The sequence below is a fragment of the Ammospiza caudacuta genome, chromosome 8 (genome assembly GCF_027887145.1).
Source record: "Ammospiza caudacuta isolate bAmmCau1 chromosome 8, bAmmCau1.pri, whole genome shotgun sequence".
NCBI lineage: Eukaryota > Metazoa > Chordata > Aves > Passeriformes > Passerellidae > Ammospiza > Ammospiza caudacuta.
The window spans coordinates 24,502,895-24,522,190 of record NC_080600.1 but is presented as its reverse complement, the minus strand read 5'-3'; the positions used below and the strand labels follow the sequence as shown (position 1 = coordinate 24,522,190).

Here is a 19,296-nt window from a genome sequence, read left to right as displayed (position 1 = left end):
AATGCTATTACTGTAACAGTGATCCCAGTGAGGCTGCTTCTGCTTTTTCAATCTCACAGGACAAATTTACATAAGGTCACTGTAAGTACACACGGTATACACAGTTTCTAAACCACCAGTGTTACATTTCTCATGACCACATAAAGTCTCATTGGCCTTAGTAAGTCACATTTTACATGGAGTGGAGCTAGGAATTAAAACTGGTCAAACATTACACAATCCTGTAAAACATATAACCTCAGTAAGTGCTTTCTTCTAATGCCAGAAATTTGGTGGTGATACACTTGCTTATGCAAAATCAGGGAAGCACTGAATTAAATGAGAAGTCAACAGACTTGCTACAGACAAATTCTTTCTTTATAAATGATGCATTTTTAATGCAAGCCTACTTTTAACACTAAACCTGCCCTATATCAAAGTTTGTAAGTGATTTCTGTAAACAAAATTGTAACATTGCCTGATACCTTGATTTTACTATTATCTATGGAAATGTTTATTTGTTTCAGTGGCTTTAAGATTTCACCACATCTATAGAATGTTCCCATGCACTTTAACTATGGTGAACTACTGTACCTTCCATATACACTTTCTAGATGTTTCCCATTCACAAAACACTGGTAAGTGGTTCCGGGATGGAGATAGGAAAACATTAGGAGTGGAAAGTCTCCTGGCTGCTTATGAATAGTTTATGCACGTTGCACCAAATTAGGCTTTTCTGAGAGTATTTCTGATTCTGTATTTGTCAGATGATTTACAGCGTAAGTGCTAGGTATCTGTTAATAAATATCAAGAGTATCTTAGATGTTGTGTCATTTTTATTTATACTCTTAATTATTTTTGTGAATTCAGATTTGAAAGTTTCTGAAAGAGGTGCGATACAACCAATACAAGTTAGAAATTTTTTGAACTAATTTTACAGCTCTTGTAGTTCTAAAAAAAGTGTATTTTTTTATAGTTTCTGGTTCCAGGGCTGAAAAGGAACAAATAATTTCATGATTCTGAGAATCTTCCTACTGTTTGTGGTCTGCCTAGAAAGGGATTTTGTACCTCATGCTTTTCACATACTATTATCCACCTCAGGTCATTACATTTTAGTACGAAGATTTGTTTTAAAGAGAAAAAGGGTTAATCATTACTGTTTTGAGTTAATTATGTAGAATGGATGGAGCCTTTAAGTCTGAAATGTGAAGGGAACTTCACTAGGAGACACTGGTATAGTAGTTAATGGTGCTGTTTAAATGACTTTTTATGGAACACTTCCACAGTTTAGCCTTTGGGGGGGGTGGGAAATGGAACCATTTGTTTGCAGTCAGTTTATTTAGTCTGAAACCAGCAACACTAAAATGCCTTGTCCCTGAACAGATAGTTAATGCATAGCATCTTCCTGAAGTTTTCCATATCTTTGCATATTTGGATGTCTTTAGCATTTAGCCTTACTTCTGCACATCCTAGCTTTGCATCCTAAGGTTAAATTCAACTTTTAAAAAAATGTTGGTTTATTTCTAATGACTAGCAAGTACAGTTAATCCCATTTTAATATAAGTTTATTCTGAAATAACATTCACATCCATGAAGAATAGTATGTATTGCAGAGTAAAAACCACTAGTTAAGAAATGCAGAATTCCAGACTTTCATCAGATTTGAGAAATCAGTTCTTCTGAAGGGAAATTTCATCTTACTTAGTCTTACTGCTAGTGAGAATGCGATTAGTCAAGTACTTTTAGGAAACATGTAGATGAGTGTGTGCCAGGTGTAGGAAATTTTCAAGCAGGATGTATAACCAGGAAAAGGATATGTTTTTGCACAAGTATGTGTGTGTTTATGAAATAGCACATGAAGCATCATAAACATATATTTTAAAATGACAATAAAAGTATTGGTTTAATGAAAGACACTGAAATATTTCTGGCTGCCATATTTCATGCTGAAATAACAAGTGCAAATACGGAAATAAAAAGGTAGAGTTGTGAAATTTTCATCTCATCTGAAAGCAAATGTGATTTCTAGCCCTACTTTTCAGAAAATAAGTTTCTGGTTTCTTGGTTGTAGTTGCAAGTAGAGGTAACTATGAGATCTCTATCTATTCATGACAGCTGTGTCAAGATTCATGAAGACACAGCTGTCATGAAGTATGTATGAGTATAAGGAAGAATTTGGCCCATTAATTCTAGAGATAGAGCTTGGAGCTAGATAAAAGCAGTGGAAGTACATATTGATTGTGATTCAATTCTTTCTTTGCCATTTTGCAGGTATTACTACCTTGCATTCAAGGCACATGAGACTCCCCTTGGCAGCAGAGAAAACTGTCTTGCCATTTTGGAGAAATCTAAACTAGACAACTGGATTCTTGGGAAAACCAAGGTATGGGGTGCTAACATTTTCTCAAGGACAGTATACCTTTATAAATCATGTCTAATAGGGGTTCAAAAAGTACTGCATGAATGAACAAAAGAGCAAATAATTTGCTCCAGTTAGCTTCCCAGGTTATGGAAGTGCCCTCCCAAGCCAGCTGAGTTAGTGCTGCAAGAGGAGGGGTGCATTGGCTACCTCCCCAAAGTGCATTTGGCAGGCTGCCTTGATAAAGACAGTACCTCTGCCAGTGCCTGCTGTTGTAGTGACTTCCTGAAGTTTCCCATTTTCTTAAGAATGCCATGGCTGAAATGTCACAATTTGACCCATCATATGAGCCTGGCTGGCATCATTCTCCATTCATGGAGTTTCAGGTAAGCTCCTTCTCTCTCTCTCAAAAGCCTTTGTTGATGGCTTAAAATGGAGTGATGGACTTCTTTTAAAAGGATGTAACACAGTACTTTGTTTTACATTACACAAAGGAAAAACTGTGACAGTTTTCTTGCCCAAGATCCAAATAAAATGTATGTAAGTGCCCATATGATTTCCCTCCTTAGGGAGAATGCTTTTAGACAATATTATATCTAAAACCAAATTCAATCCAGGATTTGTTTCTACTGACAAGAAAGGTCATCTTTCAAAATTGTTCATAACTGAAAAGATCCCACTGTCCAATTTACTTTGTAAAGGGGGTAAGTGTGGGAGTTATTTGCACAGGATCTCAGAATATTCTGAGTTGGAAGGGACCCACAAGGATCATCAAGTCCAGCTCCTAAGCGAATTGCCCATACTGGGATTGAACCTCAACCTTGGTGTTATTAACACCATGCTCTAAGCAACTAAGTTAATCTCATGTTAGCAATGGGGTGATTATAATCAGTGGAATAAAGAATTTTCACAAGTACACAAGACCAAATAATTGATTTACAAGATTGCTATGATATGTACAATCAGTATTTTTCTAGTTTTCTCAGCAATTACACCCTTGAATAGGCTGCTGGAGGACTAATGAGAAGGCAAAATACAAGAGGTTATAATACTGATTATAATACTGATTTTCTTTTTGTTTTGCTGTTGTTCCATTACAGGTTTTCCTTAAGTATTACCATATAGAGCAGTTAAATTTGTTCCTGAGAGAAGTCATAGGGAGGGTGGTGGTCATGCAAGCCTATATCAAGGGATGGCTCGGAGCAAGGAGGTACAAGAAAGTAAAAGATAGAAGAGAAAATAGTGCTGTTACAATACAGTCAGGTAAATGTTCATAATCTCTGTTTTACTAAGTGTCTTTGTATTTCAGTCAGTTAAATTGCATGTACATTGTTAATTTATTAATTACAGTTTATTATGAAATCTAAATGACTGGATGTGTTTTCTCTCTAGCTCATTGATGCCAATGTTACTGATTTACTTCTACTAAAGTGTCATCTTAACATTTAGGAGTGTCTTTATTTAAATATTTTGATATTTTGAATGTGATGCTTGTGCACAAAATAAAATTATTGTTAGGTATGTCTATAATAACATGCAGCTTATAATTGAAATGCAGTAGCACATGTCCCTGCCTTGTACCAGAATTGCAGACATTCATCAAAAGATGGGCCTGAGAGGCTGATTATTAGTAATTTAGCAGGTTTCCTTGTATTGATTTAGGGAACTGTGTGAGCAAGAATGATGACACACCCTTTTTTTTTTTGAGTTAGGATATCAGTGAGCACATGGTGGCAATTAAAATTTGAATGAGTGAAGTGGTGTTTGAAGTTGTGAGGATGTGAATACTGCAGTCATGAACCCGGAGTTCAACATGTGGGTGGGTGGGGAAGAGCTATTGGGGGTGGGGGCTGAAGTAGTTATGGCAGAAGGAATGAAAGTTTCAGCATATCTCTGACCCTGTAGACTCTGTAGCAATTCCTTAAATAAATGTAATTTCCAGCACATGGTTTTGTATTTTTAGCCTGGAGAGGATATGAAGCTCGCAGGAAGTACAAGGAAATAAGGAACAGAAGAACTGATGCTGCTATACATATTCAGGCAGGTAATTAAAACAGTATTTCAATTGCCAACACCTATTTTTCTGTGGGTGATTTTTTGTGTGTCAGTGTTTATAGCCAAAAAAAAAGTTAAGTCCAAACAAAAGCTTTCAGAAACATTACTTCTGATTATTTTTGCTTCGGTGTCAAATTATATCAGTGATAGGTATCACACACTTTAGACCTTTTATAAGTACTTCTCTGAAAGCAAAGTATAGTAATTAAAAGCTGTTAAGTTAATTCTTGGCTAAAAATGTGGATGGAAGACACTAGACATGCATTTCTCTGTCTTTGTTTGGAGCACTGGTCTTGGCAGGTTGCCAGGTTTTTGTCATGACTGCTTGCTGGCTTTGCCAGCTTTGGCCAGTCTTTTGACAATCTGCCAGACTCCTATGCAGCCATATCAATATGAATTTGAATAAACTTTAAAGAGATTATTGGAGGAACAGGCCCATAGGGCTGTGTAGGTCTCTAGTAGAGAGCAAAGTACCATATGGCACAGAAATCTAAGAACTAGTGCTGTGAATGCTGTGAACTCTATGGTGTTTTCAGATGCTGCCAATATGAAGCAGCCTCCATATGATGCAGTGCAGTACCCCTTCTCTGTCCAACTCCAGGTTCGAGGATTGAGACTGATAAAAAACCATTGTAACTATTGGGTTTACACATAAACCAAGATATCACTTTTACCAGTTTCCTGTGCTACAATTCCTTAAGCTTTGTTACTTCTTGTTCTGTATCTTACAGTCTGAAATGTATATGAAAAATATTTGTTGTAATACTTTTTTTACTTGTTCTCAAACCATTCTCATGTATTAAAAAAAATCAACAAAGTAAATTTGTTGATTTTTGTGTTGTCTAGTTGGCTACTCTGAAATTAAGCATTACTGTGACTTTCAGGGGAAAAGAGAATGCCATTCTAGTTACCAAAAGGAACAGAATATCATTAGGATCAAATAATAATTTGTAGCTTTGCATATGTGCTGCTATGTAAAATCATGAAGCTCTAGGATTAAATGCAGTATATTCTATTGAACGGAAGAAAATTTTTCTTGTGTTAGCAACAAGCACCAAAGGATTGCACAAGTACTCTCTCTCATTCTTCCTTTCCTTTATGTTATCATTTTCAGTTATTTTCATGATAGTGCAGAGTGAAGATCTTAAAGTATCCCCCTGCCACTATTTCCTGGAGTATTTGCTACCTTTACAAGTATATACATACCTGAATTTTGATTACAACAGCCTGTTGTTGAAGAAAGGAAAGTGAAACTGTTAACCCATGACAGTCTCACTATTAGCAGCTCCTTAAGATGAGAGCTACCTCAGGTGCAATAGGAAGCTTGTGTGTAGCATTATCACTTGGATGCTGCAGGGGACATTCTCACTTAGAGTTTTATCCAGTCAGAATTTTAGCTCTTGAGAGAAGGCACTGACGTATTCTGCTCTTAGCACACATGGGAGACATTCAGAGCTCTGTTGCTTCCTGCCATCTTTTAAATACTGTGTTAAACATGGCAGAGCAGAGGCAGTGGGAGTCAATTGGAACTCTGTTGAGCCCTCTGGACCTAATGCTGGAGGAATGTTATTAGTACTCTTCTCTCCAACACACACAGTGTTTTCCTTCGTAACCTGGCACTTGACTGTTTCAGTAATCAGCCTAGGTGAATAAACATTAGGGACTACAGGGTTAAGAGTGACACAGTGAACCTTTGTATTAATTAGGCTGGCTGCTCTTCCTGTCTTTGGTACTGTAGTAGAATGGGAATAGTAATAGTAATAACAATAACAGCAATAATGATAGTAATGCTCAACACTTTTCTCTCTGCCTTTGGAAACCTATATTAGGACTTCTTATTTGAAAATATTTCTTGTGCAGGTTTTCTCTTCTCAATATGCTAATTATTCTGTTTCAAATCAAAGCTTATGCTTGCTAATCATGACCATTTTCCAGGTTTTACAATACACTGACAGTTTTTGTGTTGTTTACATAACATTACACAGTCCAAGTGCCTGGTGACATGGAGACAAAAGGTACTTTAAATCTCTCCCTTCTCTGCACATCTTATAGTGTGGGGGTAGTTCAAGCCAGCTTTCTAGTAAAATGGAGTACAGTCATTTTTGTATTTTTTTTAAAGAGCCATTTCAGGCAGTGGGATAAATTGTTTGCATTCGTCATCCACATTAGCAAAACCATATAATTAAACTATATGTACTTGCCTCTCCTTTCCCTCCCCCCTGCCCCGCTCAAGCAGGCCTTGGAATTTAGGAAGCATTTGGCTTACATGTTTCTACAGAACAGCGCATATTGAAATTTGTTTTCCTTTCATCTCTTTCCCAATAAAAGCAGCCGCTCAGCTTATCCCTTTAGCTTCCTCAGAACTTCCTTTCAGAATTCCCGATCTATTACAGCACATTCACATACCAGAAACAAGATGCCTTTTCATGCTGTCAACCTTTTTCATCTGAAATGTAAATTAATTCTTGCTGGTACGCTTTGACAGAGATCAAAGTAGGGGTATTAACCTTATTGGGCCTTCTCCTCATCAGAATCAGTTCCAAAGACTGCAAGGGTAGTGTTAGGAGGCCAGTCTTCACTGTTATCTATGGCCCTCCTCCAGGCAGTCCTCTGCCTACAAGTCAGCATTTCAAAGGCGCTGATTTCTTTTGTAAATGACCTTATCATTACTTTAAACTGTGTGAAAAATGATTTGCCTGAATAATTCTTGCAGGATTATCCTGCTCATTTTAATTGTGGGGGGACTTCATTCAGGTTCCAGGATATTGTTTAAGTGGTTTTGACAGCAAGTGATCATAGCCTGATAAAAAGGAGGAACACAGCTCCTGATTGGAAACCTCTTGACTTGTTCAGATTGTTCATTTCTTGCGAGTCAGTCTTTGAGGTAGGCTGCATTTGCATTTTAAAAATAAACAGATGCCTTTCAAATACATGAGCTGGTGGTCTGGAGATCTCTGTGGGCCCGGCAGTTCACTATCCATTGAAGAAATGTTGGAAGAAAAAACAAACTTAGAAAAAAAACAACGCTCACAATATACATGAGGATAAAATTCCTGAGTGTATTATATTACAAGAAAAAAAGTCATTATTTCAGATGGGGGGAAATCCTCACTAGGAAACAAAATATTAGTGAATTTAAATTAAATGGGAAAGAAACAGCTACCCTACTTCAGCATATCTACATCTCAGGTTCTCAGAATATAGAGATGTTATTAGACTCATTGCTAAAATGGTACACAGGATAAACAAGACCTTTCCTTCTACTTCAGTTGCACTTTCTCAAACTGTGTGGGTTAGAAAATGCTACTTTTTAACTCAGAAACAAATTGTAAAGGATGATTTTGTGTTAAGTGTTTGAGTTGACAATACTTTGCATTTCTGAGTATTTCTTTGTAATTGGAATTTACAGTGTTTCAGTTCACATGAGAGGGCAATACAATTCAATTCTACATGAGGGAAAAATACGTTGTCAAAGATTTTTAAAAATTATTTTCCAGATTCACAGCTAGTTTAAATCAGTGTATGTCCACTGAGTCATCTGACTGAAATATTGCTTCATTTATTTACCTCACATGTAAGTCTCATAAAATGTTTATTTTAGAATAATTAGAATTTAGAATTTAAAGCAACAGATAATACAATTATGAAAGTATGTTTTCTAGTTATGATAGCATGTATTTCCATGCAGTGTGACTTGTCCCAAAAGACTTAAGGGGGGATTTTAATCTGGTTATTTTATTTGTGAACTGACAATGCCAAATGCCAAATGAGTGGTGCATGCAATTCATTTAGATCTGAGGTGACATCACTGAATTTGTTTTAATTAGGTCCACTTTAGCCATCTGGAATATACTGTGCAGCTCTGGTCAAGAGTGAGTTTAACTATGCTTCCAGAGGTGAAAGGCAAACGACTAATCCACTGAGCCACCATCTCCTCCTCCAACACGTGCTCGCACACTCACCATATGTCATACTGTAGTAGAAAGTTCTTTATCAAGAACTCTACATTTGGGCTCTTTTCCTTAAGTAAGAAGTGATGGCTGTTCAGAAGGAAGCACCCCTTGTAAATTGCTTTCTTTCTGTAACTTCTGCTGATGAAGTGTTGCTTACATATCTCTAACTGTACTTCTGGCCAAATTTATTCCCTTTTAATAAAAAAGAGGGACAGAGAACAGCTGCAGTTTACTGGTTTACATTTATAATAAATGTAAGATTTTAATAAAAGCATTGTCTTTGGGACTTGCAGCAGCAAAAATATAATGTTAGTTTCAGTAGAAGACAAGGAAGTATTTTTTGCATATTTATTCCAATATTTATTCATCTATTTGTATTACTATGTATATGTGTGTGTGTGTACATGCACTCAGCTAATACCATTGTATAGGTGTAAGAATTACACAAGTAAAATCTTCCAAAAACTTCTAAGCACTTTAAAATATATCAACAACTGTTTTCTTTAAAATTTTCTTGAAAACGACTCCTAAGTAGCAAATCCATTTTCCTATTTTTTTATCAGTAGCTTTCCTTTTTCTAACTACCTTTTCAGTGTAAAAAAACATTGAAGACATGTCTCTCCTAATGGCAGCTGTACTGATTTATCATATTATCCTAATTTCCCAGTCAGGGTAAACCAGACTAGTTTGTACAGGCTGCACAGCTCTGGTTAACTTTACTCTCCCATCTCGTTGTGTCCTGTACTAGCTTACAGCATCCAGTAATTCTTCATGTTTAGTATGTCTCTAATGCTCATATGCAGGGAGCATTTTAGAAAAGTGAGAAGGCCTTGTAGTTTTATATTCCATCCCCATCTCTGAGCTAAGCTCTGTCAATCTCCAAATGTCTTATTTTTCTTCTGATTTTGAGGAGAAAAGAATGGAGACTATTCTTACTGGATTTCATGCTAAAATCAGGAAGGGACAATGTACAATAAAATCTCTTCCTTTTCTTTTCTGATATTGCCAGAATTTCATAGTCATCTTCACTTTTTTATTTGACCAAGTCTCAAGATCAGAGACTGTGGTACTTGGTGGTTACAGCACCAAGCCTGACAAAGCTCAAGAAGCATATGGACAGTGCTCTCAGGCACATGATATGACCTTTGAGGATGGTCCTGTGCTGAGGCAGGAGTTGAACTTGATGATCCTTGTTGGTCCCTTCCAACTCAGCACATTCTGTGATTCTGTGGATTCCAGGTCCAAGTGTTGATGTGCATCAGTGGCACCAACTTTGATGACAGCTTTAGTGAGTCTTGCTAGTAGTCACTGTTAATGATAGTTACTGCTTGGACATGAGAATTCATAACTTCCTTCTCATAAACTTCTGCTGGAGACCTTAGCAGTTTTTTTCTGCTGTTAAACATGCATCACCCAATATCCATCTAGAGAAGTGAAAGAGAGGAAGTATTCATGGCACCCAACAAAGGATGTGACTCTATGCCATCTACTGCTCATTAGCATTAATTTGGCATGGAGTGAATAATCAGATTCGTGGGCTCTAATTTCTCTCTGATGCTGTTAGTTAAGTTGCTGAATGCTCTTTTAACTAGACAAATTAAGAAAGTGATGTGTTGTTCCTAGGAAATCAACTACCTTCTCTTTAGCAAGCATTAGCTTTCACTTCTAAGTTGCTGTTATATGCTATTTTAGGTGATGTTAGAGAGTAAAAATGTGTATGTGTAGAAAAAGTCTGTTTCACATAATTTTTTAATGACTGAGAATTAATCCTTCTACTGTTTTAAAACTACTTCATCTCCTTTCTTTATAGTTCTCATAGACCTGTGATTGTTTAGCTTTGATCTTTTTACACTGTGCTTCACAATTTGCTCTGTAATTCTATATTTCCTGTGGGATCCAGAAGGCAAATGCCTGGACTTTTCCTATCTGGAATTGTGCATTATTGTATGTAGTGTATATTGCCTTGGTATTTAGACCTTAAAAGTTTTAAACTGCAAGATGCCACATCTCAGACTCCCTGAAGTAAATAGATTCTTGGTTTGCTAGGTGCTGAAACTGACAGAAAACTCTTAGTGTGAAAAATGATCAGTACAAGAAGTAAAAATTCATGTCCTAATTTGTGGCACATAAAGCATTTAACACCAAGTTACTAATAGAAGTGTTAAAATTAAGTTCAGTTCCTATGTTGCTTGTCAGATCCTGTCATCTTTGGCTATGTAAAGATTAGGGTTAAAGCTACTGTTGCTGTTTGGAAAGTTTGGAATATAGACTGAATAAGGTGAAAATGAGGTGACAGCTGGTAATCATTCTTCTTCAATGATGCAGTGATTGTTCATGGAGCAGTAGCAACATGAGTCTGCTAATTTCACACTCTTTGAGCCAAGTGCTTAGTGTCAAAACCAGCACCAGTCAGTAATGCAAATTGCTGTGATGGAGCAGCTTCCCAGCCTCTTAGACTGCCCCAGTAGAATTCTCTGCATATGTATTTCTTTTGAAGCATTATAGACCCTGTTAATAAATGTTGAAAAGATGCAGGCCTACTTGTGCTTGATGAAGCTTTTGAGAGTCTTAAAAAAGTTTGTTTACCCTGTACTTCAGTTGTTCCAGGAGTCAAAAGTAGGAAAAATACAGCTATTTACCTTTCAAATTCAAGGTAATTTGGAAGAAAGTTAGAAACCATCTTGTGGGAAGAGGAGTTGATTTTGAAAATACCTATGAAAACAGAAGATAGGGCAAAAACTGTGTTTATTAAGTCAGATATAGCAGATTTTTACACAGTGGATGGGGCAAAGACCAAAATGGTTATATGGACATTAGTAAGAATCTCTGACAAAAAGAAAAACAGTATTTAAATATAAAATCACAGGAATTATCAGGGTTGATTACACATACAAAGAAGTACAAAAAGATACGAAGGATAAAAGTGAAGATTATCTTATCAGTTCATTTGTTTCAGTGCTTCTTTATAGTAGTTCATGGAGTGATTGCCACTCAGCATGTTTCAGCTGCAGAGAGGTGGCTGCTGGCCAGCTGTCTCTGCAGCTGATAGCAGAGTGGGATCTTGGCTGGTCAGTAGGGGATTGTTAAGGATTGGAAGCCTGACCACATGGGACAAGTGAGAGCTTGCCTCATCTCTGCCAGATAGGAGGCTTTCCTAGTTGGGAGTATCGAGGGTGGTAAGTTCCTCAAGCCTCAGGATACCTGAGCTCTGTATTTGGTTCAACACCTCAGCAGGTCAAACTTCTGTCATGAGTTCTGTAAAGTGAATGGTTGTTTATTTTCATAACCTCTCATTAAAAGGCAACTTTTGTTGCTTCTTATCCCAGAAACCTCAGTGCTTTCATAAGAAAATCAGAAGTGTGAGATACAGAGAAATCTTGTTAATCTTCTGATCAGTTTCTCCGTTCCTCAATTTATTCAGTATTTGTCCTACATCCTGATTTCCTTCAGCAATCTACAGTGTTGATCCTGATCCTACATGAGATTGCCTTAGACCTCATTTCTGTGCCTATCTGTGCCTTTAGTATGTAACCCTGGACCCCAATGGGAGGGCTGCTCTTCTTCTTTGGGTATTTAATCTTCAGAATTACTCTGGTTTGTGTGCATTTAGTGTGCATAAAAGCTTGTCCTGGACAGGAAACATTTTTAAGAAAATCCTATCTCCTCAGCTTAGTTCCACTATTCTTTTACATACTGTCTCACTGTTAAAACTGCAGTCCTGCTGGACTAAGCTGGACACAGCTCCTTTCTCTCACAGCCCTCAGCCTTATTCAGCTTGTTGTACACTGAAACAATGGCATTGATACTGTAGTTACTTTTTCATTATTAAGTCCTTTCTCCCCTTAGCTATTTCTACTTAAAATAATGCTTGAAATAAACCCTACAAAATCAAATCTTAAATTTTGTGAGTTTATATTGCAGCCATTTTAGTCCTTTTTCCTAAGTGCAGTATGCATCATTATCTTTGGTTTGTGCTGGAGCTTTATTACTGTTCACAGGTGTAAAGAATGCAAGTTAGAACTATAGAAATAATTATGGTATTCAGGTACCCAAACCCAGAGACAATCTATGGAAATAAAGGATGTAGCTGTCCTCAAAATGTTATTAATTGTCATTTTATTTACCATATCATTCCGCTATGATTTTTTTTCTTTTTTTAGGAATGGTATAAATTCTAATGTCTATAAATTTTTTCCCTGATTTTATGAGAGGCATTTTAAACGTTTTATCGTGGTTACAGTTAATTTAAAAAACAGGAGAAGACAAACTGAATATATCTGTCCCTGGCTCTGCACCCTATTGTCCCACAGTAAAAGAAAGCTAAGCTTCTGGTTTTGTAAAATTATGACTAAATCGAAGGGAAGTTGTGATTAAAGAAGTTATTTTGGGAGTGATTTTATTTTAATACATTCTGAGTTGGATTAATGTTTAAATTAGATGCATTATTTTTTTGAGGCCTGTTTTCCTTGCCTGGACTGTGCCAAGTGGTCAACAGTGAGAGTGTAAGGCCCTGTAGAATGTCTGGGTGTTGGTAGCATTGCAAACATGGGGGTCACTCCTGTGGGCTGCTAAGTGTTCCTGTACACAAATTCAGTAAAAGCTGGGGACATTCAGGTCTGCACTGCAGAGCCAGTTTCAGTTTATGCAAAATCTTCCTGATTCAATGTTTTTTAGCTTTTAGGGGATATATTGTTCGTAAAAACTATGCAAGATTGAAAACCAGCGCTGAGTGTGTAGCAGATCCTCAGCTTACAAGCAGCTGCTCTACTTCTGATTTTGGTTGTGAAGAAGACTGGTAAGTTGAATCCTTTACTATCTGTTCTTTAACAAAAGTGATTTCCCACGCAATAAGATCTGAAAGGAGCAGATTTGTCATCATGATTCAGCCAGCTCTTATAAATCTGCCATATTCTGAGGGTGACCACGTGTAGGTTAGCAAGTTCTCCCTCCAGCTTAGTCATCTCAGTGATCTCCCAATTAGTGGAAATGTGCTGTTTGCTCTGGATTGCTCTCCTGGTTTTGTGCACTTCTTGTAAGTACCTAGAATACTGCAGATTGCAGACAGAACTGCAAGTGCTCAGCATTTCAGCATTCACTGCAGTGCATGTTATTAAATGTCCAAGAGAAGAAAGTTACTCTTCTGTGCCTAAAAAGCTCCTTGCAGACCAGCAATGAGACAGGGAAAAGAGCTGTCAAGAGCAGATGGACACTTTCTGTCACTGACAGAAAGCCTAGGAGTGCTGTAAACCATGCTGGTGCTCTCTTTCTTGAAGAGAAGAGGTATTTTACCACTTAAAGCAATGGGGTCACTCCAGACAAATCTTCCTGTGACACTTGCTTAGTTATGAGAGGCAAAAGGGATCTGTTACGTTTGAGTCACCAGCATTGTTCTAGGGCGGGTGGCTGGGTTTGCAGGACTAATCCCTTTCATTAGTTTCAGTGACTGAGGGTTATGAGATCTCTCCTGCTGAAGCCATTCTGGAGAAGTTAACAGTTATTTCTTTTTCCATGTATGCTCATAGCATTGACTTTTGTTAACTTCCCTATGTACATTAAGATGTTTAGCCACCAAACTGACACTGAAATCAGTGTCTAAATGCATTTAGATATCCGACCTGAAAATGTCCATGTAAAATAGATTGGCAATTCAGGTCTTGCACCCAGTCCTGGTTGCAGTTTACAGTCAGATAGATAAATATCTTTTGCCTGGAGTTGGGAAAGTGCCATTACTGCTGGCAGTTCCTAATTACAGAGAGATTAAAAGAGCAACAGTCTGGTGCTCTTTTAAAGATCTGTGTAAAAGCTGAGTTATACTGTTATATGTAAAGCACTCAGTTTTACTAAGTCATGAATTTCAAAGTGTTTAGAAGAAATGAATACTTTAAAAAAATTAATTCAGGAGAAGAAATTGAATCTCTACACCTAGTTCATGCTCTTCAGTCAGTGAATGCAGGACATAAGCAAACTGAAGCTAATAAATGACATGACTTTCTAATTAAATGCACACATTTGTTCATTTAGTATTACATGTAAAATGTTTCATGCATTTATATGCTTGACTTGGTTATCAAGTTAAATGCAAAGCTGATGTCATAGGTAACTAAGGATGCATTGAGAGTTGGCAAGTATCTCTGATTGGAGTAGAAATAGATAATGTAAATGTTAGCAGGGAAGTGGCTTTGTCTGATTGAAAAAATGTTTTTCCATCAGTTTCACAAATCTGTGGAAGTGCTTGTGACTCCTGCTGAAACAGGATCCTGGGAATAATTGTGTACCTGGGAAGCTGATGCTAAGTTTTAATTATTCCCCAAAAACCATGCATGTATGAAACACTTGTATGAAACACTTGCCAAGCCTGTTCCTGCCATCATCAGCCACTGAGAGGCCTGCATGTCATCAAGGAACTGAATCACAATCAAACCTTGAAAGGGGCAGTTATTTTATAGTCAAACATGATCAAGACATGAGTAAAACATGGCTCAAATGAGGAAAGTAGAAGCCTTTCTGAGCCATTTTTACAACAGCTGAATAGCTGATTTACCATTCTGTATAGAGCTGAATAGGCAGCAGAAAAGGGAGGAGTGTGATGGGATATCCTGTTTCACAAAGAGAGCACAGACACCAACCTTACTTAATGCCTGCCCCCATTTTGCAATTGATCATTGCAGAAATAAAAAATGCTGTATTTTGCAATGGCATAGCTAAAATTTCAAGTTAGTGTTAGGGATCTTCTGAGCTAATTAGGAATAATTTATGGAGAAGTGAGAAGTAATTTTCTTAAACATCATGTGATTTGAACTTGTTAGATTGACATGTCTTTAGTGAATATATTTTTCATAAATTTTCTTGCTTAGCAGGATAATCTACAGTTCAGTGACTAAGGACCTTAATCTATGCTACCGTGTTCATCTTCTTGTTCAGACAGAGCTGTCATTCTTAAATATCTTTAAATCCCTTTAGAACCCCATCAAAGTATCTGTAACCTTCGTGTTCCACCATGATCATCTTTTCCATTTCCTTCCCAAATGAAAATTGTTTTAAGTAATACTGATTTGATACTTCCCCTGGGAAACACTTACTATATTGTTAATTTTTTTTTCCTAGCTCACTGTACTATAGCTCATTGGCTGCTAAACATCACAATATAAGTTAGCTACATGTACACATGTGCCATCATGCTGTGTTGTGTAGAAGGCACTGTTTCCTCATAGTGACTTTCTTATCAGTTGGGTCTTGTATCCCTTGCTCCTTGGTTTCCTTTGGAGCTCTGTGTGTTAAGAGTAGCAGATACTGGACATCAACACCAGTTCACACTCTTGAACTGAGTTCATTGTGGTTTTTTTTCCCTTGTATCTTTCTCTTTTTACCTATTTTGTGTCATGTCCAGGCTTTAGTCAGTTTTGGTTCTCAAAACCATTATTTTTAGTAATGACATTCACATGAGCCTTGTAGAACCAAGATTGTATAATAGTCTGTACAAAGCTACACAGGCACACCAACTTAGATGTTTAAAAAATTATAGATAAAGAATAATTATCAGCATTTTTCTACAGGAAGTATGTGTGTGAAAGTCAGGTTCTGGAAATGGGTCTATTTCTGCTCTCTAATGGCTTGACTGATGAAGCAGAATCTTATTAGTAAATTTGTATCAGTACTAAGGGAGTGGTGGTACAAGGGTTTGAGAGGGTAAGATTGAAATTAGAAGCAGTTACATGAAATGTAATGAACTGCAATATGAAAGTCAATAGTGCAAAAATCTACATTGGAAGGTTTACTAGCAGTGAGGATACATCAACTCACGTGCGCATCATAACATTTTGTCGTCACTGCCAAGACTTGGTTAAGGTACTATATTAGAGACTGCCCTTGAAGAAAATTAGCAAGTCCTTTGGCAGCAAAAATGATCACATATCTCTGTAAACCATGGTAAAGGAAGATGTCTAAGAAAGATGAAAAACTAAGGGTCATATGGTATTATTTCTCCTGTCATGAAAGGCTGATGTGAAAACAAACTGTTCTCTGTTGAGAATCAAGAGAGAAATAATGGGCTTGTATTGCAGCGCAAGAATGTTAGGTTAGACATCAAGAAATACTAATGGTAAGTTGAGTTAAACCCAGTGTAGGTTACCTTGGAGAGTTTTGGCAGCTCCACCACTGCAGGTTTTTAAAATCAAGTTAAGCAAATATATGGGGGAAAAAAATAGATGCAGCTGATTTTTCTCTGAAAATGGGCGTGACTTAGATGATTTGTCAAAATTTTTTTATGATTTGTAAACACATAGTGACTTCTTGAACTGTAACATTTCTGAGCCAGTGGGTTTGGCATTGCAAGCCAGCTTTTATGGCATCGTAGTGCCGCCAGCTGTTGCTGCATCAGTATGGGAAGTAAGTATAGAGATGGATCTAGAGGAATTCTCCACGTTTGCTTTACTTGCAGTGGCATTGTTGCTGTGCCTGAAGAATGAGTGAGGTTCATTTCTCAATGGTTTGCTACAGTTGGAGGCCCATTGAAATAGCACAAAATGTGGATTTACCTGCATGGGCACTGGTGGATTAGCGCATAATCACAGTATCCTGTGTATCACTGAGAGATTAAACATGATTTCAGTCACATGAGCACAAATTCATTTGCAAACTGGTTTCATGTGAATTCTCCTGTTTCCTATAAAAGCTCCTCTGCTTTTGCTGCGGTTTCTTTTACTTGATCTGCAGCCTTCATCTCACTAAAGTGAGGTTCGCTCTGTCAGTCAACAACAAAACTTTCCAAGAATTCTTTTGATTAAAACAAAAAGAAAAATAATCACTATGTTGATGTGCTTCTATTCTTCATGGAGAGCTGATTTAAAGGGTCACATCTCTACATTTTAAACCTTTTTTTTTTCAGAATATTCAGAAGAATGCCATTGGGTCTTGGTAATTTATTCCCTTACACCTTTCCCATACTTTCTCCTTGGATGATTTCAGTTTTCATCAAGATCACATTGCAAGATCACAATTTCTTGTATAAGGCATCTTTTGAATGTTAATTTTCATTTCTTTCTACAAGATAAGCTGGTATAAAGGCATTCTGGTTTCCTTTAATAGCTTCACTTTCCTATTTTTAATCATAGCAAACATTGAGATTATTGCTTGTGCTGAAAATAGGAAGTCTACAATCCTTGTGGCATGCAGTAGAATCCATGGGCCTGATTCTGATGTCATGTGAGCTTCTAATTACTTTACTGTTCGTAAGTTTAGTTACTCAGGACTTTCAAAGGTGTAGATGGGAATTAGGGCACAGTTTTCTAGTGTCATCTAGTTTTTTGCTCCTTCCCACCCCTTTGGAATTTTTCATCTACCCATGCTGGAAGGATTGAAGTTTTTCTATTCCATAAAATATTGGTTTTGCAAAATGAACTATATTGTTTCTAGTAGAATACCCAGTAGTGTTTCTAACATTTTCCAAAGCATTTAAATAACGAAAGTGAAAGGGCCATTACTAATACTGGTAATGGCCAGAGTAACTCCAAAACATGGTATTTTTTCTCCAGCATAAGTTAATCTCCATTACTAGATTTATGTTGCTATAGTTCAACTGCTTTCAGTGCTAAGGATAGTGAGTCTGTACACTATACAGATGTGTAGACAGACCTTAAGAATCAATGTTTCTTTCTTTTTCCAATGTTTCTTGCTAGTGGAGTGATTTATAGCCAGCCTGTATGTGAAGACTGAGGCGTATTACAGCTCAGTAGCTGAACAGTCAGCAGCAGATTGTTGAGTTGCCTGACTGAAACCAGGCTCATGAACCCAGATCTGCAGCTGATTCCACGTTTTCAGAAGCATTCCCTGCCAGTTTGATGTTGTGGTGGGCTGAGCTTGGCTGGCTGCCAGGTGTCCACCAAGCTGTTCTGCCATTCCCCATCTTGTCAGGACAAGGGAAGAAAAATGCAATGGGAAGCTCCTGAGTAACAACTAGAACTCAAGTGCATACTTCTGGTAGCAACAGTAATTCTGTGGAAGGTTGGGCTCCATTGCAGCAAATACAACCCGATTTAGGATTGTTTTAATCAGAAACAATGCATCACTGGGATTCTGACAGAGTTTAGGGGCTTCCAAATTCCAGAGGCTGATTTTTGCTAACTTAAGCTTTACAGAAGAGAAGTTGCTGATTTTTGTCTTTGTGCTTTAACAATTATATAAGGTCCTAGCTGTGCAAGGTTGTGTATTTTTTTAGTAGAAGACAAAGATTGTTTTCGTGCTGCTTATTTAGATCCAGATCCAAGCCACTCCAAAATCTGAATATTTAAATTTATATGATGATTCAGTCTGGTTTTGGCATTGCAGGCCATTTGCAACATACTAATCTGACAGCAAATGTTGATTTTGACATCCACCAAATTGGTATTTGAGGATTATTAATAATTTTTACCTTGTATTTGATTTATTTTCAGAAATACTGGGGAAAAGGGGAGTGCACCATCTCAAAAATGCTTGAGGAAATTTTGGGCAAAAGTGGCAGGTTATCTAACCAGTGACACTAAATAAATTATTATCTAAATAATATATATACAAGATAAATAGTAATAAAGAACTTTACAGATAATATAGTATATGCACAAATGCAGTGTAAAATACAGTCCTAGACATATGTTTTACTTTCTACTTTAAGAAGTGTGCCAGTACTAAATGATAATGCATTTCTAAAATGGACCCCTTCCTTTCCTCCAAGGAAAACACAAGTTTAAATTCAATTTACATTTTAGGGCAAATGTTTTTCTTCTCTTTCTTTGTGTCAAAGAATAAAGGGGGACTTAAATTCCCCTTATCTGACATGCAAGTCAAAAGTTCCCTCACAAAATTGAAACATTACAGAAAGATGAATGTTTACCATGTTTATGAACTTCATTCAGTTTTGACAATGAAAAAGTCTTTGTTTGAATCCCAGTTCGAGGACCATGAGCATACCAAATA

The 19,296-nt window shown here is 37.1% G+C and overlaps 1 protein-coding gene across 1 annotated transcript in view; it reads left to right on the top strand.

Annotated features, from left to right (window-relative positions):
* The window catches only part of MYO3B (myosin IIIB), a 207,385-nt gene that overhangs the window by 125,005 nt on the left and 63,084 nt on the right, over positions 1-19,296 (top strand). The window contains exons 30-33 of the mRNA XM_058809484.1: positions 2,251-2,362; positions 3,439-3,601; positions 4,302-4,382; positions 13,021-13,141. Of these exons, the coding sequence (XP_058665467.1) occupies positions 2,251-2,362; positions 3,439-3,601; positions 4,302-4,382; positions 13,021-13,141 (477 nt within the window). The remainder of the gene's footprint in view (positions 1-2,250; positions 2,363-3,438; positions 3,602-4,301; positions 4,383-13,020; positions 13,142-19,296) is intronic.